A 16,542-nucleotide genomic window follows, 5' to 3' on the forward strand; every position below is an offset into this window, starting at 1 on the left:
TTCGCCCACAGTGAGGGTATCCTGTCACCGATGCAAGAGCAGTCGGGGGTGGTCCACTGAGTGACTTAGCTTTGATTACATAGGAGAGTGTGAAGTGACACCATGTGTATCTGGACAACCTTTACTATCTGACTTCTGCGTATGCAATATCCTAGTGAAAAGACACCTAGCCTAAGGTTTTCTCAACTCATCATGTCTGTCAGTCCTCATCAGAGTCCTGAGTAGCCCTGTATACTTGCCAAGTGAACCTATAATAACTGCTTCCGTCGCTAGCTACTTGAAGCTCAAGAAAACATGTATTTCACTCACTGAACTAAATCCAACTCATTCCAGTTTGTGGCAAGTTGTGGGTGTCAGAGTATGCCTCCGAGGCTCCGTTCCAGAAACTGAGTGGGCATACCTACCTTTGAGAATAAGGCAAACTTGCGTGGGAATACTGCCTAAGCTCCCTTAACTAATAAGTCAAACCAATGTCCCATTTGACTTATTCACTAACACTTCAACTTTTGTTTTGAAAGTTTGCAAACTCAATTAGTAACTTGTATCATAATTCATGTTACTGAAGAAGGGGTACTGAACTCAATATCTTGACAAGTAGCTTGCAGAACTGCCACAAATGCAAGTCCTAAAGATATTCCAGGGATGGTCATCACCGGATGCTCCATTCACCCGGTCGAGCGTGGGCCGGACAATAATTCTTTTTGTTTGATTCGGGTTGATTCTTTTTGAAGGAAGCCTCTCATGATGACCAACATTAGGAGGGTATTAATGACTTGGATTTGTGGCGGCTCCGCCAGATGCTTCTGTTAAAGGCTATAAGTCAGTCAGTGCCGTCCTAATGAGACCTGTGGATTGACTCCATTTGGGTTGAAATGTCAACAGCACATGGGGTTATCTGGTCAACAATTTTTTTTAAATGGGAATATATTCCTAATAATGTTGAAACTTAATTCAGGTTCCTCTTTTTTTTTTTTCTTCTTTTTTTCTTAAGTGTATATATGTTGTTTAGTGCAGAGCACCTTTTGTACCTTGCGTTATCTGCACTCATTTTTCTAGTTCATGTTGTAAAGTAATATATCACATTGACATTATATTGTGGACCTATCAATTCATTTGTTGACCTACTACCACATCCTTAGTGAGCAGGTACCAGTGGTGTGGTAGATCTTTGTGAGAATTGTGCCCAAGGGACATTTTTGTATTTTCTTTATTAAGCATACCCCTGGGTGGACACAAGTTCCGCACAAAGAAGAAAGTGTTCCCCCACCTTGAGTTTAGGAGTAAGGTGCACTTTGGAATTGTGGTAGGGGAAACAGGAATTGCTAGAAATGTGGGTGGGATTACCCCGGTGAACTATCACCCCGTTAGTTAAGGGAGTAGCCAGGAGTCTCCTCCAACCACTGACGAGTGCCATCCATAAATGTGGTTCTCAAGGAATCCTCTTCAGAACACTTTCTGGATCTGCTTAAGATAATAAGAGGACTGGATCTTGCTTCTTTAACCTGAGAGTAGCTCAGAAGAAAGAGGCCTGGTTTTCTGCTCCCTCGTGTACCCAAGACAAGGAAGTGGGCTCCAAGGGATCAGTAGGCTCAACTCCTGTGTGGCTGCTGAGACACAAAAGCTGAAAAATATGTTATCCTGGGTTCTCAGTTGCCCAGTCGCAACTAGACCTTGCCCCAGACCTCTGTAGAACAAACCCTAAAGTTACCAAAAATCTGGGCGCCTTACATACACACGGGTATGTAAATGTGGTAAAATTCAGCATGTGCTGACCGCGCCTCCCTCCAGCTATTGCAAAGAACTCACAGTACTGACATCAAACTGCAGGCAATTCTTTAATGGGATACTAATTTTCAACAAAAGTTGGCCTTCCAGCTACTTGTTAATTTGTATTTGTCTTAATGCAAACTGGCCTGAAGGTATTTTGCAACTTAGAGGGCCAGTGCAACTTAAATTGTTCATTTGTTTGATATTTTATGCAATGGTTTTTAAGTTGCCTCATTCCTTATTTTGACCAAAGAAACCACCTCCAGTCATAACTTGAGGCGTACCAATTTTGGTATGCCTCTATGTAGTTGTTCTTTAAAGCCATTTGGCTTGTGTCTGATAGTAGCGAGCAAAGAGACCTGATCAACACACCGACACCCTAATGAAATGCATCGGGTGCTCTAGCGAGATTGTGGTGCAGAATAAATTGAGTTCTCAGTCACGGTTGTTCACATTCTTTACCAAATGTTTTTGATGGCCTCTCCTTACTCATGAGAGTTTGATAGTTGAACTTTGGTGGAAGAACCGAAGAGCTCAAAGTGCCACCCACTGTTTAGAATGAATCCTTCGACGTACCATTTGGTGGGGAAGTCAGGCTGAAGGGTTTCTTTTCATGTCTGCTGCAGACATCTTGTGACAAAACCACAAAGTTTAGTTCACAGTAATTTAAGGGATCCCAGATCCTGCCATAATGTAGACCAACATCTTTTATCTTCATAATAATTTCCATGGGGCAGGTCCGGCTGTGCAAGCAGGATTTTTAGAAGTCTTTAATGCCCCTTTAAGTCTGTCATTTCTCTTTGACTATGAGTATTTCAGAAATGCTCATCACGTCCCCAGATTTGACCCTATGAAACACACCTTTGCAAAATATGTAAAAGACTCCTGTTGTAAACTTGAGATGCTTCAGCAGTAGGTTAATGTGAGCCTGCTCCTTCTATTTATTTCTTTTGTTGTATGCAGATGCCACTGTTGTCTTATCCTGGCCATAAAAGTGTCGCAATCACCCAAATGATTCGAACTATCTCTGTAGTCTGTGAAACGTGTGTTGCCTATATTTGGAATCACCCTATTTGTAATAATGTTCAGAACTTTATAGGCAATGATGAATACAACTCCATACTTGTCAACGCCATGCTTCTATCTGTTTAGATGAAGGTCACTTTAGCCCCTTCGCCGCGTGGCAAATTCCAACTCCGGTGCGAGGGGGTGCGGAGCTGGGCTGGGCTGGGCTGGGCTGGGCGTGGCGCTCGGGTACCGCCGTCCTAAATCATGGTGGGCATGTGCTCATGACGGCTGGGAACCGTTCTTACTCCGCCCACTGATAAATTCTCCAGCACAGGCGGGGAATTACCCACTCGTGGGCTGTGTGACAACGTTGAGACGGCTCCCGGCCCTCATGAGCACAAGTCTACCGTGACTCATGACGGCGCGAGTCGTCCTGAGCATGGAAAAGGTTAGGAATGTACTTCTTTTAATGGACTTTGCAGGGAACATAGAAAGGGGTGAGGATGACCTAGTTGGAGTACAGAAAATCTCCTGATTGAAGTGTTGACTGCTCGGGCCCTAAGCACACCCGCTTTTGACATTTTTCTTTTGTCTCTTGGTATACAGCTTGCTCCGTCTCTTCCACTACAAGAAGACTTTGTTTACCACTGGAAGGCTATTACACATTATTACATCGAAACATCAGGTAAGGCACCTTGGTTTACTTTTATATGCTTGCTTCTGAGTTTTACATTGAAAACAAGAAGGAAAACAGAAAGGTGTTGATATATATATATCACCCAAACGGACTCACTTGAGAAGCTCCGCTAGAGGGCAGTATTAATTAAAAGCATACAGACAATGACGCCTTGGCTAATTCTGTCAGACGTTTCCATTAGCCTGTGTACCAGGACCAGGTGGTCCGAAACGCATCAGGCAGGAGAAGACTACCTGACTGCAAATGCCGGTTTTGTTTAATAAAGAACTCTGGAGATTTCAGCTGCTGTCGAGTGCACCTTGGTTGAGGACAACTTCGGAGGAATATATAGCTATATCTCTCTCCTACTGGTGCTTGCCAGTAGGTAGTTATAGTGTGTACTTTTTGCCATTTGATGAATCTTCTCTATTTTTTTCCAAAAAAGTGCCCTGGTGGTTCTTGTTGTGCATGGAAACAATGTTTCGCACCACACAGCGCTTGGGTTGCCTAATAGGCTTCGACTTAAAGCAACAACAAAAAATCTAAATCCAGAAATGAATGTGAATTTGCAAAATATTACTGTAAGTCAGTCTTTTTTTATGAGTTTTAACTCTAGCAGTGCAATTCTAGTGCAAAGTGGGATGCGATATTCAAGCATGGCTCCAGGCGACAAAAAGCCAATCATACAACAAGCATTTGCAATACAATAGATCTCGCATTACTGAAAGTTTGAGCTATTGGTTTTGCAAGTAGTAAAGCAACGCCAATAGCTCAAACTTTCAGTAATGTGAGACCTATTGCATTGCAAATGCTTGTAATATGCCGGCATGAATGGATAATATAACTGTAATGCCGATCTATTTTAAATCAAAAGTATTTAAACTGATGATGAAAATAAATAATGCGCCTCCTGGTATGGTTTTTGGACAGAAATCTACCAAACTTTATTTTGAGCTCCAAGAGTGTTGTAAAGTACTGAATCAAACTGGAAGTTAGTCAGTAGTAGAAGTGTAACAGAAGTAGGACTAATACTGCGCGAATCCATAGCATTGTTTTAAACGTAGCAGGCATGTAATATTTAATTGGGGGTGGTGGCGCGAGGCGGATGACGTCAGGCAGCCGTTGGACTCCCACCCTGGGATTCCACAGCGATGGCGGAGGACTCCTACCATACACTTTGGACCCTGCACTTTCTTTGCCAAGTTAAGGACCGTCTTATGCCCTCATCGGTGCCAAAGGTAGGAGGATTACAATGGAAGTCGAGTTGGGTGAAGATTTGGCATAAGCTGACGTGACCATAAACGACTGTTAACAGCGCAAGAGGAGTGAACGTTAGTTTCAAATTACAAGACAGAAACCCACCAAGGTCCCTCCTTATGCTCTGGTACTGAGGCATACAAGAAACGAAACCTGCAAGCAGTTCATGACTCGTACACGTTTTGCTGCACCAAGGTGCAACACGTTGTGCTGCACCAAGGGTTCCATGGGCCCTTATAAAAATGGCAGCCCCACCTCCCGACCAATCTTACTGTTAGTAAAAGACGGCCATGACAATGGTGCAGTGGGTAACTCAAAATGAGGGCCCCCCTGCAGAATGTGACGAGGGGCCCCTGAGACTCCCATATATTATATATCAGATATTCATTGGCCATGATGAGCTGAACAGGGTAACCTTCAAAGGCTGGGGGTCCCCTAATGGGGTGGCCCCTTTGCGTTTCATCACTCCGTACTTTGTAAACAAGTCTGATGGCGCGCGGCCCTGGTACCCTTCGGCGGCCTTCAGGTGGGCAGCAAAGGGCAGGACGTAGAGAAAGACTTGAGGGGAAGAAACGAGGGAAGAAAAGGAGCAAGGGAGTAGATGGCAAGATGGAAGAGAGAAGAATTAGGGCGAAAAGACGAAAGAAACTAAAAAGGAATTGCACGAAGAAGTGAAGGTAGGGAAAAAGAAACAGCAGCGCGGCGGGAAAGGTGCAAGCTGCATGTGAAAGAGAGGAAGATAAAAGACAGGGCGGGTGGATGGATGGCTGAAGGAAGGCATGGGAAATGTAAGGAATCATGGTAAAATTAGAGAAAGGAGGGTAAGATAGTACCGAAAGGAAGAAAAAGGTATCATAGGGTGTTTGGGGATGAATTAGAAGGACACAGCAAGGTTTTATTGTTCTGCTGCAGTTTCATACAGCGCAAACTTGACCCGAAGGCATTGGAGCGCTTTAAATTAGCACCATTTACATTACACAAGAACACATTCATTTGTGAAAAACGCAGGGAGATTAAGTAATTTGCCCAGAATCACAGGTTGTTGAGCAGCGTTGAGTCTCACCTGGTTCCCCGATGTCTGCAATTCTGGCTGTTACGCCCCATCCTCCTCCGTTGTCACAGTTAGCCAGGAGTGGCAGCTGCTTCCCTGGGTTGCCGTAAGGTAAGGGTACCTACTCAGTTGCATCGCTGTAAAATGGATAAAAAAAAAAAGTAGAAGCCAGCGAGTGGAGTGAGCGCGCCACAGCGAGCCGTGGTTTCAATTATCACGCCTGTGTCTTGGCATGATAATTGAAACCACATGGCCTATTGGTGTCTATTACGCGCACCAAGCACGTAATAGATACCAGTAGGCCGTGGGTGGAGCAGCGCACCCGCCTTTGGCCTATTTCGTGCTGTTTTACTGAAAAACACGCATGCAAAGGCCAATAGCAGGACACAACAGGGAAAGCACATGCACGAGTGTGTGATTTTCCTAGGTCACTCTCCTAAACCCCGTTTTTGCCTACTAAATGTCTTGCGCTGCGCGGGCAGTGCTGCGCACTGCACCACTAGGCGCGATACCTAAAAATGAGAGAGTAATGTCTCCCTAGTGTAATGCGCATTGTAGTTATGCAGGGAAGACAGAAGCTTGAAAGGTTACATCTATGAGGGCTAAAAGGACAAGCACTGGCAAAGCAAATAGGTTCTGCCTTTGTGACCTCTTGGTTTTGCTGATGGTTTTTAGTAACGCTGTACAACATTCACAATGCTGTGCAGTTTTGCTGAAGTTTAAAATAAAACAAAACAAAAACATCATCCTTTGACGAGGCCACCCAAGCCATTTTGTAGTCATGCACACCACACATGCCCACTCCTCCAAAAGGACACCAGTGTTTTTTTAAATTACTGATCCACATTGGATTAATAACTAATAAGAAAATAAAATGCTAAATAAAACACGCAAAAGCATTTTTTAATTAAACAACTTAAGAATGGGAGCGCACCTGCCAATGATGGCCTCCCGGCTGAATTTTATATAAAGTATGCTAAGGACCTAGTTCCTCTTCTATTAGAAGTCTACGAAGAAGCTTACAAGGTGGGGAGACTTCCACAATCCATGAGAGAGGCCATAGTGATAACTCGTCTTAAACCTGTTATACCCACTGGAAAGCATGACTCCTATTGCTCCCTGTCACTCATTAATGTAGACTGCAAGATTTTGACTAAGACGCTAGCGAACAGAACAGACTTCTGCCGTTACTGTCGGATCAATCTGGTTTCATACTGATGACCGATAATCTTTGTATGCTGTTTTCACTTATCGATCAATTAGACCCGAACATACCGATGGTGGCCACCTTCTTGGATGCAGCAAAGGCATATGACACAGTAGAATGGAATTTTCTCTTTACAGTACTGGAAAGGATGGGCCTCAGGAAAGCTATGTTGAGGTAGGTTAAGCTTATCTATATGGAACCCCTGGCCCGAGTGAGGGGAACTGGCGGACTAACAGCAGCATTACAAATTAGTCAAGAAATGTGATAAGCATACCCTTTATTCCAGGTATTATTTTCACTCACATTGGAGCCCCTAGCTTACCTCCTTCAAGAGTTTCATGACATGCGAGGGGTTAATCTGGGTTTCAGGTATACGCATTTATCAATGTATGGAAACTGCTCTCCCTGCGATAAATTTAAATCCGATTATCAGAGAAATCGCACAATATGGGTGCTGATCTGGCTTACTGGACTATCCATTGTCATGGCAGAAGTTGTTTATTACATGTGAATACGCTACCACACAGCTATTCTAACCACTTAACGAGATAATTATGGGACGTATATGGTAAGCCGTGCCACATTGGTATACTGATCGATTAAGCTCCCATTATCCTTTAGCAGACAGAATAGCACTTATGAAGATGGTGGTGTTGCTGAAATTACTCTGTTTCAAAACATCCCCATCCCTGTAACCCCTTCCATGCTCATGACGGAACAGTTCCGTCATGAGCGTCGGTTGAGCTGTGCTCATGACTGAACCGTTCCGTCATGAGCCCATAGGCTCATTAGAACCTTCAGCACATTGCGAAAATTCGCGCCGCGCTGAAGGGGTTAAATAAAGCGTTCTTTGCACAACTCAATACATTCCTGATAAAATTTGTGTGGGCAGGCAAACAACCAAGAGAGCTCTGGAAAAAACTTGCAGCTTCCATACGACAGGAACAGATCTGATGCACCGCTTTTTGAAGTGCATTATCTATTGCAGGGGGTCTCTAACCTTTTCTGTAGTGAGAGCTACTTGTGATCATTGAAAATCATTGTTGTGAGCTACTGAAGGCAAAGCAATATGCGCATTGTTGCCAGATGCCACCACGCCCAGCTGAATTGACGTTAAGACTAATGTCCATCGAGCCAGATGCTATGGTTTGAACAAAATACTTTGACTAGAGACACTATGGCCGGACTGCCATATGTCAGTTAGTGCGTGGCCTGTGGGTAGGTGTGCGTGCGAGTAGGATATTTGTGTACGGGTGACTGAGAGACTGTCATATGTACTTGTGACACAGGAAATTTGAAGTGCAATTTTCAGAATATGGAATATTTACATGCACTTAAAATTTCTCCAACTTAAAACAGTGGCTGTATTTTTCAAGTATAATTATGTCACGGTAACATGAAAATTTATCTGAAGAGTTAACTTTGTTTATATGGGTTCCATAAAACTCATTATTTAAATTGTCGGGCCATTTCCGGGTGTCACATTTACAAACACCAAGCCTCTTTCTTCCAGTGGCCTGTAGAGATGGTTTATATTTAGAACAGAAAAATACATTTGTTGAAATGGTAGGAATTTTAAGTGAGTAAATATGCTTCATAAAACATTAAGATGTATTTGGCTTAATTGAAAGTGGAGAAAGACATTAATACTTAATGTTTCATAGAAAATGTTTTCTTCACTTATAATTGCTCCCATTTGGAAGAAATTACGATTTTTTCAGTTATAAATAATGTACAGTGTCTACTGGCCACTGGAAGCAAAAAGCCTGTTGCTTGTAAATGTGAAACTTTAAAATGAAAAGTTATTCACTAAGGTATTTATTATTTATTTATAGGTTTCATGTAGTGCTAGCTAGACCCGACGGTATCAGGGCGCTTTACATAAAAATTAAAAGAAAACACATTGAATAAAGTTGCTTTTTATTTTAATGGCCTCCCATTCAAAAGCATTCAGAAACCTTTTGTTCTCAAGCTCCAATATTGAGTCGAAAGGGACTTTTATTTAAGAGTTAAATATTTCAGTGCCTCAGTTCTTCACCTCTGTGACCCATACATCTGACTGACCACTGCTCATTATCAGGCTCAGGGGAGAGGAGTTGGCCTAACGCCTCGGGCGCTCGACCTCGGACCTGGAGGAACTGGGATCGAGTCTCGGTAACGCCGCCAAACTTCCTGTGATTCCGGGCAAATCACTTAATCTCCCCGTGCCTAACAAAAATGAATGTGTGTCCTAATGTAATGTAACTGGTGCTATGTAAAGCGCTCTGATACCCGATTTGGTACGGGTCTAGTTCGCGCTATATAAAACTGTACCAAAAAAAAAAAATAATAAGGATATGCTTTACTCCACAAATACAAGGGTGCTCAAGTTGTACTTTTAGTACTATTACTGTTTGTATTATTATTAATTTGTTTATGTTCAGATTCCACTTGTTAGCAATTTGTAAATCACGCTTTGTTGAAATTTTATTTCCTTTTACATTACTTATCTATACTACTATTATAAAGGAAGAACTTTGCACCTTTGAGGCGGGTAAACTCGGGAACCACAGCGCCAATCCACACACCCGATACATCATTGTAATCGTCAGGGTGTGCAGATGGACATAGGCTATATAAAGAATAAAAATATGCGTTATTTAAAAAATTAACATTTAAAAAAAAAGTAGTCCCTTCGAAGTAGCGCCGGCCGCGACCTGCGTGCTGACGTCAGGAGCGCGGGGAGAAGCGGCGTCCAGGAACGCGAGGAGGAGCGGCGGACATGGCGCGGGGGAGGAGCGGTGACAAACGGCGGCATGGTGGTGAGGACCGGCGGACAGGCGGGAGCGGCGGAGCGGTGAAATGAGGGGCGCGGAGGAGGAGCGGCGGCTGAGGTAAGGCTCCGGGCAGGCGGGGGTCGGGGCAGGCGGGGGACGGGGCCGGCGAGGGCCCGGGCTGCTTGACTATGTCAGGGCAGGCGGGGGGCCGGGCTGCTGCACAAGGCCGGGGCGGGCGGGGGCCCTGAACACTCATTTCGGGACGGGCTGCTATGTCCGGGCGGGGGGCGGGGAAGCCTGATTGCTCCCGGAGAAGGTCGGGGCGGGCTGCTAGTATATATATATATTCGGCGCCGGCGGTTGGCGCTGCACGCGTACCACCAGTCGTTTGAGGCTCTACTATCGACCGCAAATAACCTTGTGAGGAGCACGGTAGTGCTATGCTGTAGAGCCCCCAGAGAGTTCGCCAGGAAAAGGACTAAGGATGGCAGCTGTGGAGATTTCGGTTAGCGGAGCGGGGCGGTCTTTGCCGACTGCCAGCACGTTGGTCTGCTTTCCGCTGCAGGAAATGCCGTGCCCAGGATGCTGGCGTTCTTTGGTGACTGGGCACTGTGATTGCTGAGGCTTAAGCGGTGAGGTGTGTTGGGCATTTCGAATTTATTTTCATCGGTCCCCCACCTCCCTGTATATGTGCTCAAGACTGACAAACTTTGCGCTGCCTGGCCACTTTGTGATTTTGGATACTCCCTGCACCAATTCATTCCATCTTTATTTTTGAGCCCCTTTTGGGATAATATTCCGGTTTTGACCGCATCAGTTTGCGAAGCTGTGGCAATTTTAATGTTTTGTATGAGCTCCTGATGTAACGTACACACGTACAGCCGCCTGAGGGGATTATGGGAGATGTAGTCCCACGTGGGGCAGCAGTGAGTACCCGGAGGCTGACATTGCCGTTGGAAATATGCACAGTATGTGCAACACGTAGCCACGGGAAAGTGACACAAGTTCATGGAGCCTGCTTTAAAAGTGCATATTTGGGTGCGCATTTGGAAACATTTGGTTTACTAATGATTGCTCAGCATGTGTTTTTGTTTCGAGACTATACCGGAGTGACTCGGCATGGTTAAACTAAGAGACATTGAAGTGGGAGCTTGTACGCCCTTTTCGGCAGCGCAATCTGTATTTAAGCAGTTTTTTAAAATCTTTCTATATAAAACAGACTTACTATTAGAAAGGCAGCACATGTTCAGAGCATTTGGCGCCAATACGATGTTTTATAATGACAGTACCTCGATAGGCTAATTCTATTTGTCTATACCTCTGGCTAAAACAGGTTACAGCTTGTAATCGTTTTTATGCATTCATTATGAATTAGCTTCAAGTTTTTTGGCACTTTCGTTTTGTAATGTAACATGTAGTTATTTACAACTCTAAATACCCTGCATTTGACTCAGGAAGCACATGTTGCAGGTCAATATTTCTTCCATCTAGAATGCTCAAATTTGCAGTCTATCCTCTATGTTTGTGTGCCTGAAAAGAGGGAGGAGGGCTATATATTCTTACAATGTCATGGCGCCAGAACAGATTGACAAAGCCTGCTGCGCAGGCGAAACGCGTCTCTCCTTTTCTGCAGGGTTGTGGGTGACCTGAACAATAATAAATAAGCCTGATCCATATACGCCTCGTGTACGTGCCTCTTCTTCTTTGATGTAGAAGCGTTTTTTTTATATATATATATATATATATATATGTATATATATATGTATATATATATGTATGTATATATGTGTATATATATTTTATGAAGCTATTGGCATATATAGTTGACTACATAACTTGACACACACAGTCATTGCGATCAATAACTAGTAACCGCTTTAAGATGACCGCTGTGATTTTCTAAACTGATGCACACTAGCACTGGGTACGTAGGGCTATTTATTGGACTTCCAACATGGCGGGTGTGGTCCACGCCACCTGAACATGAGGACTACTCTCCTTGCTGGCACATTTTTTTCTTGGATAACTGTAAGTGATTTGCGTTGATACTATTATGTCTGCGTACATAACCATTTCTCAAATCGTTTTATACACGAGGAGAACTCTCCTTGCCGGTATGTGTCCATGGATAACTAGAAGTGATGTCTCCCTACTATTATTATCTGTAGAATTGTATTTAACTGCCATTTTTATTTAGATATCTCGGTATTATTATATATGTAGTTTCTTTATTTGTTTTAATGACCTGGGACTTTTTTATTTATTTATTTTTAACTATTTTATTAAACTAAACGCACGCTATGGCATGGTATACTATTATGTTTGATTTATACTACTCGATATGAACAATATAAATTCACAACCAAATATTAATTAAGCTTTATTTTGGGATCAACAATTGATTAGTCGCTTTTTGCATTTGTATTTCTCTTGCCACTCCTTACTTCCCCTATGGCAATTTGATTTTTAATTCTTTGTGTTTTGACTGTATGTTATTTTTGACCCAGTACTCTGGTGATTTTGATATCTACTGGACTGTAGCATTATTGTGCTTAACTTACCTGATATTGATTATGTGGATGAATTCTTATACAGCGATGTACCAGGTTATTATGACTGTTTGACATTTATATTACTATGTGTCACTCGGAGATGTGGGTCCTAGACACTTGTGTTCTAAGGAATCTATGTGTTTTTGGTGTATGGCTCTATCTCTGGTCTAAATCACAGTGGCTCCATGGTTTAGGGCACTCATAATGGTTTTCCCTTTTTTTTCCCATGCACGGCCGATTACATCAACTACCCTTTGTTTAAAAAATTGTACTGGATTGTTTCTCTTTTGGAATGCGAACTGGCAATGATATTCACTACAAGCCTAATGTGAAGACTCCGATTGTACCACTTGGGCCTGAACTGAAAACTTGGATTAAAGTGGACTATTACTGCAATATTACTGTATACATGACTATCTTTTAAATACCTGAGGGCTCGGATTTATATGCTAACAGCTTATTATTAATCACAGAGGTGAAACCGAATGTATTGACCAATGCTTGTTTTTGTTAAAGACACAGGTTGAGCTGAAGGCAAGACTCTAATCTGGTTCCCCAGTCCCAAAGTCAGCAGCTCTGACCCTAACGCCACATCCTCTCCTTTGAAATATCTCACTCATTGTTGATTGGAAAGTAAATGCTAGTTCTCCCTGTAACAGTGAAATGGCCTGTGTGTCACAGAGCACCTTAAGACAGTTCTGGTATTTAACCAACCGTAGATTGCATCGTTGGTCTTGCAGATTGGATTTCAGCTTTCTAAATGCAGGATGAACATAGAGCTCTCAAGTTTCCAATGTTTATGCCTAAGTAGCTTATCAAGTTACGGTGTTTGCTTTGCATTCTGGGACTTATAGGCCTTTTATGCCATGATAAAATCAGGGCTAAGTCCCAGAATGCAAAGCAATAACCCGGACTGCATATACTACTCGGGCATTGAACTGGGAAACTTGAGAGCGCTTAAAATTCTCAGTGTGCAAAGCACTGTGGCAATAGAAAACATAATGGGTTGCTCATATAGTAAAAGAGACAACCTTTCTAATTAAAAAAAGAAGCGCCTGTATATATTACATTATGTATATTTTATGCTACATAACTTTTGGGATTCGGAAAATACTTTGTTGAATACACTGACAAAAAGCAGGACTTTGATCGGCACTGGGTGGTGTGGTGGAGTGGAAGGGGGTTTGGAAAGAAGATCAAACCTTTGCCCGGGGAAAATCTGAAGCAGCAGCTACACACTTTAGACCGGATGTTTCGATTAAGGGCTGGGCTGCGTTTCTTATAAAGAAGAGTCTGGACCGGTGCACCTTTGCCGTCGGTGGCTCACATGAAAGGATCGGATGTAAGCTAAATGAATGCTGTGACTGTCTATATATTATGGATCATTACAGATTTGTGTGTAAATTTAGTCCCGGTGGCCCGAATGTGCACTCGCGAACTTCCAGGATGTGTTCTTCAGCAGGCATGGATGCCTCTGCTTGAAGGGCACAGTCGGTCCCCGGCGGCGGGTGCTTTGATGGGGTCTGTGGACTTAGTACCTATTCCCCTAGCAGCGGGAAGACCACGCTCTGCCAGAGACTGGTAGCAGTGTGGGGGCTATCCTGGAATGAAATACAAAGGGACTGGAATGCAACACCGTAGCCGGCGAGACAAGGATGGTAAAAGCACTTGGAAAGCGGCGGCAGGAGGGCGAGACAGAACTGCAAAGACTTGCACTCCTGTGAACTGCAAAAACTCAAATCAGCGCCGAAACAGACGGGCAGGGGGGTGAGACCGAAAAGAGACAACACAAATGGGTGCGGGTGGAAGGGGGAATGAACACAAGCCCTCATACGGATTGCATAAACACAATTAAAGTAGCTCTAAAAACTGGAGCAGTGGATGTACGCAAATACTTGGTCCATGTTCATGGGGAGGGTCAAACTCAAGAAGAGGCACGACGCATACAAGTAGTGGCACAGTGGAGCGAACGATATGAGCGCGATGTTGAAGCAAACAAACAGTAAGCCTATGGGTAGGCTGTAACCACCAACTGTAACCAACATGCCTCAAAGAGACCGTGCATGTGCTGTCTACTTGAGACCTAAAAAAGAGACCTGGTACAGAAACCTGAGAAACAATGAAAAGTCTAGAAAAACTCTAATAACTAGAAATCGGGTATAGGCACGTTTATGTTTACTTAAAGCATACATAGAGAAAAGAGGGCCCCGTGTTAAGAAGGAAAGGAAAACCTACGTAAAACAAGTGAAGAGAAGAGGAGCTGAGATATAGGACAAGCAACATAAATAATAAACCTAAAAAAATCAGAGGGAAAGGGCACAGAAGAAAAGGAAGAAAGCAGATAGGCTGACAGTAATATTTACCTGATAAGTGTGTCCCCTGTTACTTCGGAAGGGGATGGTCGGGGGGGGGGGGGTGTGATGTGGGGGCGGGGGGGGGGGGGGGAATCCAGAGGTAGTCCGTTCCTGAAACTCTGAAAGGTAAGGCAGCAGATTAAAATAGGACACCCAAATACAACATAAGAATCTTTACCTAAGAAAGAAGAAACTCAATAACGGCTGATGGAATAAAGTGTACTTTTGTTTAAAGGAAACTTAGCTAAAGAAATAAAACACTTCTTACCCTTTCCCCTTGTTCCTGTGGTCTCTACAGCAGAACTCACAACAGCAACGCAGTACGTTCTTGAATAGGGACTAAGCGATCTGTAAAGCATGGTACACTCTGTTCCCGGTTCGATTTGGATTGTGTGGAGGTTGAGACCAAGGCCCACTGATGTGAATCCAGTTGCACCCCACCAACACCAGTAGCGTTCCTTTCAGTGCTACTTAAGAGTCTGGAGCTGCAATGGTCACCATTGTCCACTACCTGACCATGCAGAGACAAACTCTTCCTTGTCCACAGAAGAGTCGTTAGACAAGCTGTACTGTACCACACAGTCAGCCTGCGAAAATGAATTCACTAGATTCATGGTCGCAGGTTTTTAAACCGTTTCCCATATAGACTAAATGTGGGCAGAGAACTCCGCTCCGCTGGCGGAGCTTGCGGATTTTTGCCTACTCTACGGAGAACGCAGAGTTTATGCAAAACTCTGGCTCTGCAGCAGAGCGGAGTACAGCCCCGGGCCCCACAGTAAGCTCCCTGACTCCAGCACCCCCAATAAATATATATTTTTTTTAAATAAACAAAAAATATTTTTTTAAAAACACTTGCCTCTATTGTGGCGTTTCTGGGCTGCCCTCCTCCTCCCTGCCATGGTCTCTCCTGCAGAAACCCCTTACTTCAGACATACGTCGTGATAGGACATACATCGCGCGCAGTCCTACAAGACGTACGTCTGATGTAGGGGTTTTGGTTTGCAGAAGAGACCACGGCGAGGAGGAGGAAGGCAGCTCGGAGACACTGCAATTGAGGTAAGTGTGTTTTAAAAAAAAAAAACTTTTTTATTTTATTTTCTATTTAGTTCTTAGGGGGGAGGGTGGACGCGCAGAGCTCCTCAGAGTTTTTGCCCAACTCTGTGACCTCCACAGAGTTTTTTGCCCAACTCACTGGAGCTCCGCGTAGTGCAACTACGCCAGCTCCGCCCGGGCTTAATATAGACCGCAACGTGCGTATGTACACACAGGGTTTTCTATACAGTGTTTGTGTTATTCTGAAAGCTGTTTTGCTTACATATGCTCATATTTGATGCATTTTGCCATTAAATGTGCTACTGTTATTTTTGTTCTCCTTACAAAACAGTTTGATTTGAGACAAACGTCCATAGCGTAATGTTACTCTAATAATAGAGGTGGATGCAAATGCATGGGAGGAGTTGTACGCACCCCACTGAGCTTCATTGTGCTGCAGATTGTGATCGCTAGATTTACTTTTCGCGATTTACAATTACGAGCTTAGCATCCTCATTCTGAAAATGTTTCTTGCACCCCTCTATTGCTCTTCACGTACTTCTTCACCAGGGTTACTGCAGAGCACTGTTGTCTCAAGGACTAAAACTAGGGATTTTGTTTGGAGGGGCGTAGCTGTGACTATTGGATGAACAGGAATTACTGGAAATCCATTTCGTGGCCCAACACCACCTCTGTAAGATTATTCCATAAGACGAGATGCACATGCATTCAAACAATTTCGGAATGGAGTGCTTGGCTTCCATGTAAGCTGGCTTTTCATCTTGGCCATTAACATCTCCCCCTCCTTCCTCTTGGCTTCTGCTTGCAGGACTTCCACTTAAAAGCAAGGTTTCCCTTACCGATTGTAATATGAAAATTGAC

The 16,542-nt window shown here is 43.7% G+C and overlaps 1 protein-coding gene across 1 annotated transcript in view; it reads left to right on the top strand.

The window, feature by feature from the left end:
* FHIP2A (FHF complex subunit HOOK interacting protein 2A) overlaps positions 1-16,542 on the top strand; it is a 359,146-nt gene that overhangs the window by 50,587 nt on the left and 292,017 nt on the right. Inside the window, exon 2 of the mRNA XM_078643886.1 lies at positions 3,382-3,460. Within this exon, the coding sequence (XP_078500012.1) occupies positions 3,382-3,460 (79 nt within the window). The remainder of the gene's footprint in view (positions 1-3,381; positions 3,461-16,542) is intronic.

Source organism: Lissotriton helveticus, chromosome 5_1, assembly GCF_964261635.1.
Source record: "Lissotriton helveticus chromosome 5_1, aLisHel1.1, whole genome shotgun sequence".
Lineage (NCBI taxonomy): Eukaryota > Metazoa > Chordata > Amphibia > Caudata > Salamandridae > Lissotriton > Lissotriton helveticus.